The 19,607-nt window shown below is 38.7% G+C and overlaps 1 protein-coding gene across 2 annotated transcripts in view; it reads left to right on the plus strand.

Moving 5' to 3' along the window:
- Positions 1–3,031: 3,031 nt before the first annotated feature.
- LOC139149912 (LDL receptor repeat-containing protein egg-1-like) overlaps positions 3,032–19,607 on the plus strand; it is a 46,872-nt gene continuing 30,296 nt past the window's right edge. The window contains exon 1 of one of the 2 annotated variants that reach the window (XM_070721960.1): positions 3,032–5,488. In XM_070721960.1, the coding sequence (XP_070578061.1) occupies positions 5,389–5,488 (100 nt within the window). In that variant the 5' untranslated portion in view covers positions 3,032–5,388. The remainder of the gene's footprint in view (positions 5,489–19,607) is intronic. The other variant, XM_070721961.1, reaches the window with a different exon arrangement.

The raw sequence follows: 19,607 nt of genomic DNA on the forward strand, positions 1-19,607 counted from the left end.
CATGTTTTCGCCAAAAGCAACAAGTCTAGACTGAAAATTTTCTTGCAATTTTTTTGGCACTGCTGCAGGTTCTTTTTTTCTAACTTTGACCTGCCCTCCCTTAAAATGTAATGGTCTATCCCTTCTTTCCCTATCCGGACAACCGAAATGAAAGATAATTACTGAATCATTTAACCCTTTTCCTGCCAAGTCCATATTTCACCATCAGGTTAAAATGGTTAAAATTAATGAAACACAACATATTCCATATGGTGTATTTTAACATAATACTGTACATTTGAAGGCTGTCGAAAACATAAAGACTGTAAACTTGATTTTTTTTGACTAAAGATGCTATAACATACCAAGCCAAGCGGGTGAAAATACGTAATGTTTTGGCTCAATACCACTTTTTACTGACTTGGCTGATGGGAAAGTAATAGTCTAAATACTGTCTGGCAGGAAAAGGATAATATTGGATCCATACCGACTACACATTTTTACATTACATTACATACAGCGTGTCAGCATATATTGGCAACGGTTTTAGGTAATGACTGTCACGATATAACTTTAGGTATTTACCACAACGAGGGAATTAAATGTACCGGTGCCAACCCGTTATGGATGAAACGAAAGTATTAAATTAATGGGATCGCACGACATCTGCTCAACACGGCGTCACGTCAGAATAAAATACTTATATTTATTGCTCATCCGGGTGATAGAAAAGATACTGTCGTTAAAACACAACCGCCTTCGCAGCAATATTTCAATTATACTGATGAGGATGTATCCCGTTTGATTATACTCGGCATAAATTTCAGTAAAATGAGATATGTATGACAGTCTTTCGCCCTCAATATATCATATAGAGCAGGCGCGGGTTCTAGAGGAAATTTATGACGAAGGGTGTCAGGCGGGCTCTGGTCAGTCGCTGTAGTCGACACGCAATATTTTCTCAAGGGAATGAATGAATGAATGAGTGAATAAATGAATGGATAGTTGATTTGATGAATACGAAGGTATTTTAAATTGGATTGATTCCGATTAATAAAATACGCCGGAAATTTCTTATGAAAATCTGCGCTTGCAACTACAGAATCGATATTGCGTTTTGAGCTGTCGTTGCCGTATGCAAACATTCGATTAATAAATACAGTCGACCGTTCCTCTCACAACACTGTCTTCTGTGCGAGTCTTGCAGTTGGCTTCAGATCAGAAGAGTCGAAATTTCTGAAGTGCCTCACGACGTTCGTCGACTTTAGTATACACAAACTGACCATTTCAGTCTAACGGGTGGTTATCTTTTTTACGGGTCTATGATTGCAGTGACGATAGGTGTTTCAACAAAGAAACTACATTAAGTTTGTCTCACACAAATGTCGGCGCAGACCACAGCACACAAAGATTACCCACAACGTGGACATTAAGCCATGATACCATTGTATACATGCACAGAGATCTGTGTCGACTTCACGCCATATACGCCACAACCTGCGAAAAGTGAGGTTATCCATCGACCGCCGTTCACGTGCCCTTGGTTGGATCCTTTTAACGGTGTCCTGGTATACCAGTATAATGAAACATCAGACGAATCGAACGATATATGAATCATCCTTGGAAGAGAATTCATTGATGCACATTCAACATTCCGAGCAAAGTTCTCCCTCAGTTTACTCATAAAAATGATTAGACGATAAAACCAAGAGACCGTAATCCCTGAACGAAGGCTGCGCTGTACCCTTTGATACCGTGATGTAGAAATTTCCTAGCACCCGTGTCAACCAGTAGCAGAAAACAAGGCAATATCTTTTATGATAAGTCTCGCAACAACCATAAAATGGTGAAGCCTTGTCACACCAGTTATATTTATTTTTCTGGTGTCTTCAAGAACCAGCAAACAGCTGACAAATTCACTTGATACACTAGTGAAAAGCAGTATGCCACAACGGATGTAACGGTAGAACAAGTATAACTTATATCATGCCACCATTATGGCTTTGTATGATGTCCAAAATGAAGAATGATAAAATTTGATTCTTTCTCATGCCATTCTCAATAAGTGTAGTGCACTGTAAAGTTGTTTTTTTTTCTGGGCGGAGATGTATTCGCTCTCGTGTGTGAAAGCTAGCTGTTAATAGTAAAGAGTGAAACAGCCCATGATAATATCGACTCTGAGATGTGTGCTATATCGGGATTAGATGGATTAATACAGTCTGTCACATCCCCGGCCCTCGCTTCACCTATCACCCCGTCACCTCCATTGCTCATGGAGCGATCCAACTGTGCCTAAAAACAACTGGTAGGGGCAAAACCACAGTAGTGGCAACGTTAAGTTATCATCACAGATTTCTGGTATTGCTCAGTAGATTTACACGAGTATGCACATATGTGAAAGGTTGACCTTTTTAAATTCGAAATTACAAGAGTTGCGGGTATTGTGAAAACAAGACTTTGCTTTCGGGGCCGAGGTCAAGGTAGGAGCGGACCGTAAACAAGTTTGGCATATTTACGATATACTAAAATTAACAAAATAACAGCAATGCCCCAATTCATTATATCGCAGCTTCTGAACAATATATATAGACAATTAATGAAAGGCAAATAAAATATGAGGCATTCGTTTGAATCTCGATTTTGCCAATTGCCGACATGACTGTGTTTTAACTTTGTGCGAGCAATGAGAAGTCAGCGCAAAGCGCGCGAAAGTCCATACTCGTCAGACGACACGGGCGTGTCGCATGTTGAAATATGAATCGCTTCACTTCACACTCCACGCGGTTTATGCAAAGTGACAGCTAAAAGTGAAAATTAAAGATCAGCTGTAATGGAATATGCATCTCATGGCATAGTTATAAATTCTGATATCTATCTGAGCATGGTCGAGAAAACGTTAAACGTTTTTACAGTTCAGTAATTCTCTGTCAGTACATTAAATAAAGAGAGAGTAAGGTGATAGAAACACATTCAGCTCGTTAAAATAAAACACAGATTCGGTTATTAATATCAACTCTTTTGATTAAAGTGAATTTGATTAATTAACTATGACCTTTTCGACGAAGGTAGGCAAGGTATTCACATCTGAGGATGGAGTTATACGAATACTTTATCTAATTATGAATGTGTGTGTGTGTGTGAGTGTGTGTAACGGTAAAAGTGTACGTGTGTGTATGAAATGTAATATCTCTACATACATACATACATACATACATACATACATACATACATACATACATACATACATACATATATATATGTATTATATATATATATGTATATATATATTATAGAGAGAGATGCAACAATTTATGTAGATTGCATATTTTGCTGTTTTAGAGTATCTCTCCTCTCATTCAGTACTTGTGCAAAATAGTCGTGTTCAAGGTATAATGGTGAGAAGGGTTTCGAAAATTTCCCGTTAAGTTGTGTGTGTGTTTTGCAGGAAATGTCAACAGCGTATAAATAGTGCTGCTATTTTAGCGAACAAAATTAGCTACCGGCAGGTCACGCTGTTTCTCTGATTGATCGAATTGATAGCCTTTGTGATATGAGACACACTGAAAGGTTTTTTCCCCGTTTTTGCGCCTTGCCTATATCTGTCGTTCACAAAACCATTTCGAAATGGGTACAGCGAATACAGAAATCATGCACCTTTCAGGCTCTGTAACCTTTACAGAGCCAGTGGCTGTAACTTTTGATCATTTTTAATGTCATCTACATTGTCTTGTTCTATTCCCTGAAGCGTATTGTAGGAACACCTTATTCAACTCGTCGACTCAACATGTGTATATGTGTAAACTGCGTTGTTGCTGTCGACAAGTGAATAATTCTTGTCTCGACTAGAATTCAAAAGTAAACAGTAACAATACATTTTACACGTATAGACGTTGTATGGACACGCTAAATAGTGGGTGTGTCAACATGGCTTTGGGAGTAGAACAATAACTCAATATCGACAAACGCAATAAAAAAATGAAAAAAATCATCAAACATTAGAGTTACTAGTCCTTTAACTGTTGTATGAACATTGCAGTGTTTTGTTGTGTCTGTTGAAGTATGCTTATTCAAATTCTACGCCAACAATCAGACCGATATGTTCACGTTCAATTTTATTGTGAACAATTTAATTTAAGTAATTTATCCACAGTATCTAGCATTTTTGTAACAGTGGATTATTCTGGCAAGGCTAGTCAAATGCAATACACTTTCAGGGGATAAGGCTGAACGTAAATTCTTTTCCTATGGGATGAAAATAATGATAATTTAATCAAAACTTGCAACTATTATCCCTTTGAACGGCAGCAGCAACATCTGCCAAAATAGGGGAATATATTCTGTCCCTGTCGAGCAGGCGACAAGCCTAGGTCTCACTACCGTTTAAGTATAGCTAACATCTCTGCCCACCTTTTAATTATGTCCACTAGGCACACCTGCCTAGGTCAATCAATTTGAAGTACGTACCGTATGGCAGTGATACGGTTAATACGTGCCTGTGTATTAAAAACGCGCCATCAGTTCTCGGGAAAATAGGTATACTCTGGCAAATAACAGTGTTGTATGTCATGTACTACTTGATCATTGTATGGATTTCAATCCCCTGCTGCTGACAAATACAGTGGCTAATCCGGTGGAATGCGACCGTGTTTTAATCAATATACAACGTCTTTTGACCATAGTGTGCCCTTTTTATGCTTCGACGTTTCGATTTACATATATATATTTTTGAATTCCGACTGAAAAGAAAATAGACTTTCATCTTCGTATTCATGAGACAAAATTTCCGAGTTGACTGCGAATCCGTTGAGAGAAGTTAATTCTCTGGATTATTTCAACGATTGCTATGGAAGTACCAGGCCGTTGAGCGTTTCATAGAAATCAAGCGGAGCTAAGGGGTACGGAAACATCAAGCGTCAGCTTATGGGGTCGTGGAATAGCATCATCCTCACCGCAGAATATCGACACGATGACTGTACTCTCTCACGCATAGTGCGTGAACACACTTCGAAAACAGTAGGACGGAGTTTATAAGTATAATCCGACGTTAACTACGGCGATACTGGACTATACTTTACGGACGGTCAACGTACATACAGTTAGAGCAGCTACATACTGTTTTTCTCGGTATGTCATAAGACCAGATACCCATGACATCGACGCCGATCGCCTGTGTAAGACAACTGAAGCCGTATATGTGTGTGTGTATCCCTTAAACCTTGCATACGGTGCAGATGTGCTTTTGCCTGTGGGATTCTAGCGGCTAGTCTGTGTTGCCGGCACAATTGAAATTGGGGAGGTGCACGGAGACCTCTTGTTTGATGTTTTGGAAACGCACTTCATGGAAATAGCCGTATGCTGTGACGAGAGACTCATCAAAGCCGTTGCTACGATCGCTTGAGTGGACCATACATGAGCAGTCCGAGGGTTTCGACGATTTGTAAACACACGGTAATTTTCCTTACCGTAACTCTGTCATGCAGTATGATCGGAGCCCAAGAAACCGACAAAGGTTTGTATCCAAGCTTGGTATTATGTAATTTGAGTATTTTTCCACTGCCTGTGATGGCCTAAATACATCAAAATTTTACAGCGCTTGCTCTGTAGGTCACAGTAGTAAACACAGTCCCGCGTTCAAGAACGGGATAAACACATAAGACACCATATCACACAATGTCCAACCTTAGAATGTATTGAGTGAAAACTCTCTCAAGGCAGCTATACTCTGATCGCTGTCGATCAGACGCATAAAAAGGAAACGCTCGTAAAAGAAGACGGCGCGTTATAGAAAGGCGAAACATAGTTCAGCGCTCGTCCATTCAATCAAACAAAAAAGTACGTTATTTTGAAGGAGGTCAGAAAGCCAAGGTAGTGTGTACGTTAACGGGAATAATGTTTTGTGTGCGAATGTTCACTGGGGTGTTACGAGATCAGCCTATACACTGCGCAAACAATAAGTAGTGTATTGTCATACCGTGGCGTGTGCTGGCTTCGGAACAACAGGTTTCAGGTTGAATATAAACGGGGCAGGAATACATGAAAAAATACGTAAAGTAGTTTAACTCTTCGTTGCCAGTGGGCAAACTAAACATTTTTTTACAAAATAAAAACTCCGACATAAATATACCCGAAAGACGTGCATTTTAACATTCATCCACAACTCTGTACAATTATATAGACAAATAGTTTTAATTCGAGGTGTATGTCGATTAATATCCGATGGCATGGGCGTAAAAGTGATATTTCCAGTAGTATCCAGCGTTGATGTACACGTACGCCAGAGAACACTCCAGTTTCAGTAACGTTGAGCAATAATAACGTGCGTTTCTACGTCCAACCGGATCCGAACTTAAGAAGCAATGACTTTGTTTTCAGAATTGAATGGATGCATCATACTATATACTTGGCTTACGTATAGTTGCGTAGTTACGTTATGAGATTCTATGGACATAGGTATGTTTTATTTCTATTTGTGTTTCTAGGGTCCACATGTTTTTACATACATAAGTTTCTATGTCTGTCCGTCCGTCTGTCCGTCTGTTTGTATATCTATCTGTCTGTCTGCCTGTATGCATGTATGCAGGAATGCAGGAATATATATATATATATATATATATATATATATATATATATATATATATATATATATAAAATATTACATGTGAATATATGCATATAATATATATACTATTATATATATGTATGTATGTATGTATGTATTAGTCTGGTGCCGAAACCCTGATTTTTGGTCGAACCCAAAAATTTCGGCCCCACAATGGTTCTCGGTGGTTTCTGTATCTTCAGAGCCTACTGAATCAGGATCTGCATGATGCCACCCTGGCACCCTTGGGCATTTTAATATATTCAAGATGGCCGCCAAGATGGCCGCCAAAACATGTAAGTGGTAATATCTCAGCTCTATGAAATGTTATCAAAGTCATTTTGGTGTCATTTGCCAGGTAAACAGGGCCAAGGAATTCATTTCTTTCATTGCCCAACATGTGCAACTCTTAATTTGCATAAAAATCCAAGATGGCTGCCAAAATCACCTCCAAAACAGGTAAAATGCCATATCTCAGCTCCATGAGAAGCTGTTGGAGTCATTGTGGTCTCCTTTGCCAGGTAAATGGGGTTGAGGAACTCATATCTTTCATTGCCTTATATGTACAACCCTTAATTTGCATAAAAAAGCCAAGATGGCTGCCAAAACGACATCCAAAAAACAGGTAAAATATCATATCTCAGCTCAATGAGAAGCTGTTGGAGTCATTTTGGTCTCCTTTGCCAGGTATATTGGGTCAAGCAATTCATATCTTTGATTGGCTGACATGTACAACCCTTAATTTGCATAAAATTTGCATAAAAATCCAAATACTTGTTTCAGTGTGTAAGGAGTCATATCTCAATACACTATGCCACTGATTTTGGTGTCTTTCGGCATGTTTTACGGGTCAAAAACTGGTATCTTTTGTTATATTTGCTATAAAATCAACCATGAAAATCTGGAAATTGATGCTTACAATCCAAGATGGCTGCTAAGCTTGTTTTCACAACATATATCAAGGTATATCTTAGCTGAAATTGCATCCTAGAGACTAATACAGTAAGGGTTCAAGGCTGAAGGATAAGTTTCTTTCGTTATATTAAATGTAAAATATTTCATTGAAAGCCAAAATGACCACCCAATATCAACTATGGCCACGCCAAATGGATGTAACAAAAATATCGAGTCGTATCTTAACCCACCAAGCATTCTTGAGACCTATTTTGTTGTGTTTGGTCAGGTTTTTCATTGCTTGTTTTCTGAACTGGAAAAATCTTACTTCTAATGGAGGGATTTTATCCCGTATTATAGCTATAATGATTTCCTAAAACATCACACCGTATCTTAATTTATCCAGCATCTTTGACACAAGGTTGTATGTGTTTGGGTCCGTCTGAGAGGTCATGGATTTCACATTTCCACTCATATAAATTGTCAAACAATCCATTTACATGAATTATATTATTCTTTTTTGACAGTAAAGATACTTTCGTGTTGTCCCTCTGAAGTTCTACCCTTATCTTCGCAACCGTCATGCTGCAAACAATGTTATAGTTTCTGCAATACGGTCATCCGTAGGGGCATCAAGAATACCAATGTTTGCGCTTGACACCCATCCAAAGCACTTTAAACAGTTTAATTGCAGTACAATAACGTATACCCAATATTTAATTGGATTGTTGTTGTTTTTATAATTAAACATATATACACCTTGCTCCTCCAAAAGCAATCTTTTTCACTAGTTCTAATACACTACCTGACATAAAAGTTCTTTACTGATGAGCATATGCATTTTTCCTTGTGTCTCGGAATGAAACCAAACATACATTGCAGACTAACCTGTACTGTTTCGATGACTTGTACAAGCTTTTATTGGACTATGAAAAGAAACATACCAACAACCAAAAATGTTTGCAGACAAAGAGCTACAACTGCTAGGTGCCCATATTTTGTCTTGTTATGGTACAGTGGGCTACATGCTAGCCATTTGAGCTGCAACACACTAAAACAGCTTCTAAAAATAACGAGCATAACAACTGGCACATACACATATATAACTTAGACAAGAAAAATGAAAAAAGTAAAATATTGATGAACATGTAATATACGCATATAGATATTCAGATTTATACATATATATCTCTTTTTTAATACCCGTTTGTTTTCGATTTTGTAAAACCTTTATTGTACTTTATGATCGAAATCCCAATTGGGATACGACTTCAATAAAGGCTTACTTAACTTCACTTAAATTTATATAATTATATAAATAAGGAACGGTATAGTGAACAAAGATCCAAGGTGTCAAACGGATTTCGTATTTTCTGGCAGTATAGTATAGCAAGCAACTGCCAATATAAATGGCCCTGCCAATAACAAAAGCGATGAAGATGATGTTGTGCCAGAATCTTACCGAATCTTACAGTTCTGGTCGAAAACTCGTAAATGAGTATTTTGGTACATTGTTACAGATAAGTATTATAAAACGTTTCACCAAATGATAAATGGTACGTAAACAGTTCATGTAATTGGAAAAGTGTGTTCCTCGATACCTAAAATGCGGCCAAAGATTAAGAATCAATCTCAAAGATGATCAATGATAATATAAGTTAAGGCTACATGCCTGTTTTGCGACTCTTTTTAGCGCATTGATGGTGATTTGACTTCACTTTTGATATATGTTGGATTGTACAGTTTATATGCAATTGACCCTTCAAATGTATCAAAAGATGCAACTCACACCTTACTAATATTGGTGTTTGTAAGCAATTAAACTACTCAAAGTGCTCTGAATTGTGTCAAACGCAAGAAGTTGGTATTTCTGCTGCCTATGAATGACACTATGGCAGAAACTAGAGACTTGTTTGCAGCATGACGGTTGTAAAGCTTAAGGTAAAACGTCTGACGGATGACATTAAAACTGGTTGTCCAAAGTGGCAAAAGACAAGTATCTTCATTGTCAAATCAGAAAACCATGCCTGCAATGATAAAGATATTCATAGAAGGTCTCTGCTACACCCACTTGCGGTCATCTGAGTGACTAAGTTGGTGCAAAGATAAACAAGACAGATGACTCAGGTTGGCTCAAAGACGACCAAACAAGTCACTTTTATGCAAGTGCAAATGCATTCTCAGCAAATTCGCCTCGAATAATTGAAGCTCATTTATTGTGGTTGATTGGCAAATGATAAAATGACCATTGATGTTGTATGGAAAGATACAGTTCATTATCATTTAATTTAAATGGATGGTTTGACAATTTATGTGGATGGAAATGTGAATTCCATGACCTCTCAAACAGACCAAAACACACACAACTTTGTGTCAAAGATGCTGGATAAATTAAGATACGGTATAATGTTTTACAAAATCATTATAGCGGCAATGTGGGATAAAATCCTTCCATTAGAGGTAAGATTTTTCAAGCTCAGAAAACAAGCAATGAAAACCCTGCGGCCACTACAACCTGACCAAAGACAACAAAATAGATCTCAAGAATGCTTGGTGGATTAAGATACGACTCAATGTTTTTGTGGCATCCATTTGCGTGGCCATAGTTGATATTGGGTGGTCATTTTGGCTTTCAATGAAATATTTTACATTTAATATAACGAAAGAAACTTATCCTTCAGCCTTGAACCCTTACTGTATTAGTCTCTAGGATGCAATTTCAGCTAAGATATACCTTGATATATGTTGTGGAAACAAGCTTAGCAGCTATCTTGGATTGTAAGCATCAATTTCAGACTTTCATGGTTGATTTTATAACAAATATAACAAAAGATACCAGTTTTTGACCCGTAAAACATGCCGAAAGACACCAAAATCAGTGGCATAGTGTATTGAGATATGACTCCTTACACACTGAAACAAGTATTTGGATTTTTATGCAAATTTTATGCAAATTAAGGGTTGTACATGTCAGCCAATCAAAGATATGAATTGCTTGACCCAATATACCTGGCAAAGGAGACCAAAATGACTCCAACAGCTTCTCATTGAGCTGAGATATGATATTTTACCTGTTTTTTGGATGACGTTTTGGCAGCCATCTTGGCTTTTTTATGCAAATTAAGGGTTGTACATATAAGGCAATGAAAGATATGAGTTCCTCAACCCCATTTACCTGGCAAAGGAGACCACAATGACTCCAACAGCTTCTCATGGAGCTGAGATATGGCATTTTACCTGTTTTGGAGGTGATTTTGGCAGCCATCTTGGATTTTTATGCAAATTAAGAGTTGCACATGTTGGGCAATGAAAGAAATGAATTCCTTGGCCCTGTTTACCTGGCAAATGACACCAAAATGACTTTGATAACATTTCATAGAGCTGAGATATTACCACTTACATGTTTTGGCGGCCATCTTGGCGGCCATCTTGAATATATTAAAATGCCCAAGGGTGCCAGGGTTGCATCATGCAGATCCTGATTCAGTAGGCTTTGAAGATACAGAAACCATCGAGAACCATTGTGGGGCCGAAATTTTTGGGCTTTGTGTTTCGGCACCAGACTATATGTATGTATGTATGTATGTATGTATGTATGTATGTATGTATGTATGTATTTATGTATGTATTTATGTATGTATGTATGTATGTATTTATGTATGTATGTATGTATGTATGTATGTATTTATGTATGTAAATGGGAACCAGGGATATCATTATAGAACTTTCTCATGTACTCGAAAATTTATCGTGCGTAAGATCGACTTATACGCTGTTATAAGAGAACATATTCATGTAAGTCATTTCACGTCTGATTTAACATCAAGTTGGTTTCAATGGAACTGATGAATCAGAATATCAAAATGGTTACTGCTCCTGACCGGATGACACGTTATAGATTGCGATTGGGGGGAGGAAGGAGAAGGAAAGCAAGATAGCCACCTTATTGGTTGTCGCCCAAGCTGTCACGCCAACGTCATTTCTGTCCACAGCTTCTGCGACGCGAGTTGAGAACTCGTTTGAAATATTGACCTGTCGTGTTGGTATTTTCAGCTTAGGTGAAGTAAGGCGTGCGACCATATAGCTGGGTCATGCAGAAGAGTTACAATCAGAGGCGTATAGTTTGAACACTTGACACGGCTCTTACATCTAAAACATTATGAACATGGGATTGATTTCTTTCCACGTGACGTGTAGTCGACTTGCGTCTTCCTACAGTTTTCATACAGTGTTACGAAATCATACTAGACCCGTTCAGTATCTGAAAATTAATACACCATTTGTTTTTCAAGGAGCAAGTACCCAGATCGGGAAGGAGTCAGAGGAAGAACATATTATTTTTTAAAGCGTGATGAAAAAGTTGCGAGGCGTCAAATGCGAAATAGAGTAGTTGTTTTGGCCCTGCTGGTCTTTATCTGCGGCAGTGACATATCCCAGGCGGTTACATACCAAGTTTATTCTTAATCCAGTTTGAAAGGAAAAACGTGGCAATGTTTTTGTTTCAGAAAATATCTTGCCGGCATTAGAATTCAGGGTTGTCTGACCCGCTATGCGTTGACAGGTACGTCAAGGGTCGAGCGGACGAATTTCTCTATTATAATTTTCACTTCGCGCAAATATGATCAAGGAAATTAGTTTTTTTTTATTGAGAAACAATACTTTGTCGTATCGACCTTATTTTCTCAATGTCTTTCAGGCCAGCTGAAACGTTCAGTGAGCAGTCAATGAAGCAAGTCAATGAATACGGCGTGTTGTTATTTTCGACATGGAAACCTAATTAACAAGGTCCCTACACTTGTTGACCGAAAGTTATGTTTGCTGTTTCATGTCATGATGTTCTCTGATAACATGACGAAAACTTGCTATTTGCGAACCAATATATGCACGATTACAATGTTGCCTGACATATAGTCAGATCCCACGAGAGAGAGAGAGAGAGAGAGAGAGAGAGAGAGAGAGAGAGAGAGAGAGAGAGAGAGAGAGAGAGAGCGTGAGTGAGTGTGTGTGTGTGTGTACAGGGAGAGAGATAGGGACAGACAGACTCAGGCAGACAAGTTGAAGATAGAAAGTCAATCATTAGCTTAGTTTAATATTATTCAGACTTCCTTTCAATGATATAAAAATAGACATGAGACAAAATCAAGCGAGAGTAAATTTGGATGTCCCTCTTCGGCCATTCTCCGTAATTAATTCACCTACGTTATCCGACGGCTCAATTACTCACAAAGATCGGCTCACACTCAACAAGTTATGATCATATTTCGCTCGGGTGACATATTGCCACTCTTGAATTATTACCTCGTAACAAAACTATTTTCATCAACGGTCATTATCCATGGTTAATTTCGGGTCACATCACTTTCCCAGCGGAAAGAAACAAGAGTTGAGTCATATTAACGTCGAAAATAGAAAATACGAATGTTCGAAGGCGTGCATGAGATTATTGTCAACTTTTTGGTCTTAGTCCGTTTTGGCAGGGTGTGCAGTCGTCGCATAGCTGTATTTCCAGCCTGGGACATTTACATCCTATACAATCTAATACATATATACGTACATAACTATTGATTTATATTTAGATGACACAGATACATATATATATGAGTAAATATAGACAAGGATACATACATACATACATACATACATACATACATACATACATAAATACATACATACATACATATTTCTGCATATATATATATATATATATATATATATATATATATATATGTATACATATATGGATATGCGTATATGCTATACAGATAGATGGATAGATATGTTTCTCTTTCCCCTCCCTCTCTCTCTCAGTCTGTGTCTGTCTAATTCTTTATCTACTTTGATGTGCAAAACCATCTCTTCACACGAGCGGTCTTCATTCGCAGTTCGCAGTGATCATGTTTGAAGCTAAAGAAATGTCTGGGGAATAGAGACTTCGGGTGCTTCTACCCGTTAGATCAAAGTATACTATACAGATGAAGTCGCGACGGTCTTCTTGTTCACGATCAGCTCTTCAGGCAGACAGCGCATTATCGGACGCAGCTCTATAGATGACTCGAAGAAGACCCACACAAAATACGGAGACGAGGCCATAGTCTGTGTGCTTTAATATCCAGGGCCTGTGATAGAGCGCACCAGCTGTAATATTAGGGGTTATCGATTTCAGGAGCTACGTGACTTGTTATATTGCTTGTCCAATTTCTTGATGTAACAATAATAGACAGTCAGGTTAAGCTCGGCATACTTAGATATGATTTTCTCCTTTTTTGATATACACAGGCAAGTACTAGAAACTTCCTGCAATCACTGCAACCATTGTTTTCGGGCAAACTTTCCGTTTGTGCAGATAGAATGTAAATATCCTAGCGCGATTGTAAACGTCACGCACATGAACATCTGATAGTTTTGTGTCCATTCCAAGATTACTAGTTTGTGTAAAGGCCTAGGATAGGTTCAAAACGTTTGTGGACGTGACGGTGACAAATGGTATAGAGAGAGACAGACACAAGGGAAGAAAGACACAATGTCTGACAGTTTGACAAAGACGGATAACACTTTTTCTTCGTCACGGAGTAGTAAAATGGAATGGCACAGAGCACAAGCACATTAACCCCAGGGAAAAATAGACCCTCGAAATTGAATTGCGTCTTCGCCATGCATATAATCTACAGTGGAAATGAGAGACCTGAGAAAACCAGCTCGTGCGTTTACAGCGATTTCCTGCAGATGTTAAAGTCTGTGCCATATTTACAAAAAACATCCTATTTCGAAGTGGCGGTTACATTTGAAGAAAACTGCCGTAAAGGACAACATCCCATCTGGTCAATCAATAGATATTTGCCCATAACATCGTGACTGCAGAGGCCAAAAAGTTGTTTCTGATCATATCTTCCATCCAAAAATGGGGCGATCACACACATTCTTTCTTAATTTCAATTTACTTGTGCGGGCAATCAGTCAGCTCTCCAAACATTAAGTTGATGTTTAAACTTTATGTGTTGTATTTAATTTTGGCTATTTATATAACGGGGTGGGGTGGGAGTGGGGGTTTTTTGCCAAACCCCATTGCAAGTAGACCTGAATGTATACTAGTATTATGATTGTAATGTGAAAACCAGTATCTTCTTTTATCCTCTAAATCTGATTTGTAAAGCCCAACCCTAAACAATACCGTATTAGCGCGACGTGCAATGTAAATGAGTAATAGCCAGACTTTATGTCCGCACTCAAAATCAATTTGACAAGATAGCATGCAGTGCTTAGTATATTTCACTTGCAGATATGAACCCGAAAATGTTGATTATTCGACACGTTAGCAAGTTGAGCCAACATTGTCGCTGAAAACGAAAATCAAACTGAAAATCGCCACCTAAGTATTTCTGTAACTTTTCTTGTCTGTTACCTCACAATCTGTGCCCAATCCTTTATATACCATCTGGCCTATACACAAACGTTTTGATGGCACGCGTTCGTCAAACCATTTAAAAAAGAAACCAAACAGGAATGCGTCCGAGGTAAGATAAGGCTCTGGCGAATATACAATAAAATACTTGTCAGAACTAAAACGGGTTTGGAGTGATTGCGTACAAGTAGCGATAAAAATAACACGGTCATCACGAGTGAGTAGAACTCAATTACTTTGAAAGACGATATTAGAATTCTGAACTTTATCCGGGACCGCCATTGTAACATCGCTTCGCGGTTACTTCAGATCGATGCCACGGAGACTGACTTCCGATTGTAAAATACGAATGGAAAGCCGTAAAAAATGAATTGGTTATCGACATCCAGACGGGCGGTAATTAAGTCATAAAATCTTTTGCCATCTACCAACTGTTTGCTCACCCATTAGGCCTTATGAATCGATGTTGTGTTTTCCCAACTGGGAGCCTTGAGTGGGCACCTTATTCCCGTTGTGAATTCTAAGGCTATTCTGTCTTTGCAGTGTTGCATATATGTAACCGCTGACCAGGTGAGTGTAGAAGACCAAAATTGTTTGGAAGAAATAATCTAACCTTTTCGACACGCCTATAAGTGTCCCTTCCTCATTATGAAATAACTGCTTGCCTGAGGGCTCCTTTTACGGTGAACAAATACAAGTACACCCCTTAGGATACACTACAGTTTTGCATTGGCCAAGTTTCTGCAGTGTTGTCTTCTTTTCATTTTATTGTCTATATTATTTTGACTTTCGACAGTTCTAATAAAATTTACTGAGTGAGGTATTATTTAGCTCTTCTTCCTCGGCAATGACGGACTTTACTGGAAATACCGGGATTAAATCACTCTGTCGGACGGACGGTAGTAGATTCTCCGCAAAAGTTACTGATAATAGGAAAACATCGCATTGTTCATGAAATGCGACACGCATGAATCTTGCAGTTGGTTAAGGCCGACTATGATCCGACACCCACGAGTTTGTTCGGGATTTTCATCGTTGTGAAAAATAGCGTCCGAGAAGAGGTGTCTTCCATTTGGCGTTTTAGTAAACAGCGTAAGCACCAGGCGGCTCGACGAAGCGAGACTCTGGGTCGTCCATCATTTCGTTTTTGAAGGGTTATAAATTATGACTGCGTCTACAAGGAATATTAACTTCAAAATTCCGTCGGCAGAATCCTGACATTTTAATATTTGCACCGGGCATCCGTGTTTGCGAACAGTCAACAAAAGTGCATAAGTGCGTATAGTCAATTAGATTAAGTAATTCACACGAAGGAAAGGGTTTTCTACATTGAAGCCTTGTACACACAAGTATACTGAAGTATTTTTTCAGGCTACAGTTACTTTCCCGCCCGTCATTCAACTGCATTCAACTCCCGCTAACCTAAGGCGTTTGCACTTTTCACTTCGTCCGCCGTGCCAGATACATGCAGTAGACTTGCTGATTGTTTGAACAGACAAAACTTACAAGCTTTTAAATCGTTGCCACTCTGCCTAGACTCTGCATCCCAACGCTTCACTTTAGGTATCGAGAGCAGATGAACTTTTGTATCTATTGGCAAACGGAGTGAGATGGTATCGTTTTAAAACGTGACGTCATGTACCCCGTGTTCCAGGAAGTGCTCACTCTCCTCAGAAGCTCTGACATCACTTTTTGGTTACGCAGCTTAAATGCATCTTTCTTTTTATGCAGTAAAGGGTATTGTATGTGCAGGTGCTTTGGTTGGTAATTGTCGTTGGTCCTTTCTGAACAGCAATTTCGGAAATCCCACTGTCATAAGTGACTTTGTATGCCACAATCAGTGTACCGGGAAGTCTCGCATCCAACGAGATTTGTACTTTTGCGGCTCTCTCTCTCTCTCTCTCTCTCTCTCTCTCTCTCTCTCTCTCTCTCTCTCTCTCCCTCCCTCTCTCTCTCTCTCTCTCTCTCTCTCTCTCTCTCACTTTTGGCATCCTCATTTGAATTGGATAACGGAAATTTAACCACAGCGTCGACCAACTTTCATGCAATAAATCATCGACAAGAAGATTTTGATGACAGCGTTGGGACATCAATCGGGAGATTGTGTAGTAATCTTGATTGCATTAATATAGACAAATATTCTTCGGTTCCCTGCAGACAGACTCGACACATTATCAAGAGCTAATCTCTCAATCCTTCGCGGTTGTCAAATCTCTGCACAGATGTTAGAACATTTTATGACAAACGAGATTGAGTACGAGTGTTTGCAATTCCCTTCCTGATCAAAACATCAAGGGTATATATATTTGGAACTGTGCAATCAGGGAAGCCGAACTAATCCAACCTCGATCGCCAGACATCAATAGTCTTTCATCACTATCGTGTAACATGCTTCAATTTATCAGAAATTGACGCTCGCCAATTTGTATGTAAGGGCCTTGAACATCTCCTTCGAGGGTCTAGTTATATTGTAATAGCTTTCCGCGGTTTCGTCTCTAATCACTGTCTGCGTCGACATTTGTCAGTCAGCATGTTACCGGTAACGTTGAATTTTTCAAACCTCCAGTAAATATCGCCCTCGCTCCATCTGCCTGTTTTCATGCCTCCATAAAACTAAATTTCAATAACTTGTACTCAGTTTAAAGCTTTGCTGTGAAATAGTCAAGGCATTAAAATATTCCGTCTATTCAATGTGTGAATATGATGTTGCTGTTCATTCACCAACCTCTACAGTTTCAAGTTTTTCGCATGGTTTTGTCATCACATGTTCTGAGCTCGTTCATAGCAGTTGTCCAAAGTTCATTTTTGATTTTCTTCAAGTTTTTTTTTACTGAGTTTCTTCGTTTAATAGCAAACACTGTAAAGTAGATATGTGCCTCTCCAGTGAATGGCATTGACTTTATATTAAGTAATTGAAGAGAAACCGTCGTCGGAACTGCGCCTTTGCGAGTTTCTTGTTTACAAACAATGTATTTCGTGCACGATATCGAGATGCACCTAATCATCATAGCGGCAATAGTTAAATTATACGATGTAGATTATGACAGACATGTTTTAACTTTCAGCAGTCACCATCATACCTTAGATACAGTGTTTACATTGGTCGTATGGGTCCCATACGACCATTGAGCGCAGTTCGACCGACGACTGCATCCCTTTAAGTTCATCGTGAACTTCTTGTATATTGATCACAGACCTACTGTGTCGTCGCGAAACCAACTTTCGGGATAATATCTCCATCTTTGAAAGTATATCACCCACATTCTATGGGGTCCGTTGGAACTTGTATGGGAGAACCAATAGAAAAGTCCAAAACGCCATAAAACAAGTTACCAATTGACAGATCACACGATCAGGGGGATCACACGGTAATTAACACGTCACGTGCGCGCGTCGATAAAGAAACATTGAAACGTTAGAAAATACGTTGATATCAATTCAATATGTACCTAACTCGGTGTTTTCCTGAAGTATCTGTCATCGAATGGGTAATTTATCGGTGTGTAAAGTACAACGCAGTTTCCATTTCCTTTGTTGATAACACTAGAAGAAGGTTATATAATTTATTTGATGAAGAAAGGATGTGGATCGCCGCCCATAGAGGGATTTACTTTACAGCAACTGCTGTGGAGCCCTGTTCACTATCCCATCATGCATTTATGCATTCGATCATCCATTGTAACCGCAACGACTGGCACACTACAAAAACGACAAGTACAGCACTCAGAGCAATGAAAAGAGAAACTGCTGTCTTGCAATGATATACAATTATATATATATGTATATATATATATATATATATATATATATATATATATTATATATATGTATATAATTATATATATATATATATATATATATATATATATAATATATATATATATACAAAATGTATACAATGTGCCCTCCCGGTTATCACCATAATGGCTTTATGGCAACCTCTGAATTTGGGCACAGAGCGTACGGTTTTACACATTGTTGAGGATTGAAAATATGGACTCACCAGAGTGCTCCAACGGCAATACATACCATGAGCGAAGCATAGTGCAAACAGTGAACGCCCCTTATATTACGCAAGAGGCTGCCCAACAATCTCAGAGTGCTCTAACTACTATTAAAGCAGTGAGCAAAATACACAAAATGTATACAATGTGCCCTCCCGGTTATCACCATAATGGCTTTATGGCAACCTCTGAACAAAAAAATTTTATTCGTCAAAATATGCAGCTGATGAAACTTCAAATCTAAGGAGAAGCTGATATAGATCGATTGGGTACTTCTGAGAAGCAGTTGAACCAACCGTGACTGATATCACAGGCCTACAAAATTTGTTATCAAATATCTACCAACACGAGTCATAAGCTTACGTGTAATATATACAGTGTCCCTATAGTCATCATCAGGGGGCGATCGTAGTACTTCTGAACCACAAGTTCAAATTACAGGCAAATATAAATCGGGCACATTAAATGCCGGCGTCGATGTGTCCGAACCGGACCGAAACAAGAAGATATATCGGTACAGCGGTGAATGAATATCTGTCAATTGCAGATTCTATCTGACGGCTGGACATCAGTTTAGCTCTCGTGCGTGTCAGTCGGGTCAGCTGGCCTTGTTGTGCAAATTTCAAAAGATATGAGACACGTATAGGTTGCTATGACGTGGAGTGTATTTAACGAATTGGTGTAGGCAGTTTGATGGATTGAAAGGATATTTACAAAAGACGTGAGAAATAAC

The sequence above is a fragment of the Ptychodera flava genome, chromosome 14 (genome assembly GCF_041260155.1).
Source record: "Ptychodera flava strain L36383 chromosome 14, AS_Pfla_20210202, whole genome shotgun sequence".
NCBI classification, from domain to species: domain Eukaryota; kingdom Metazoa; phylum Hemichordata; class Enteropneusta; family Ptychoderidae; genus Ptychodera; species Ptychodera flava.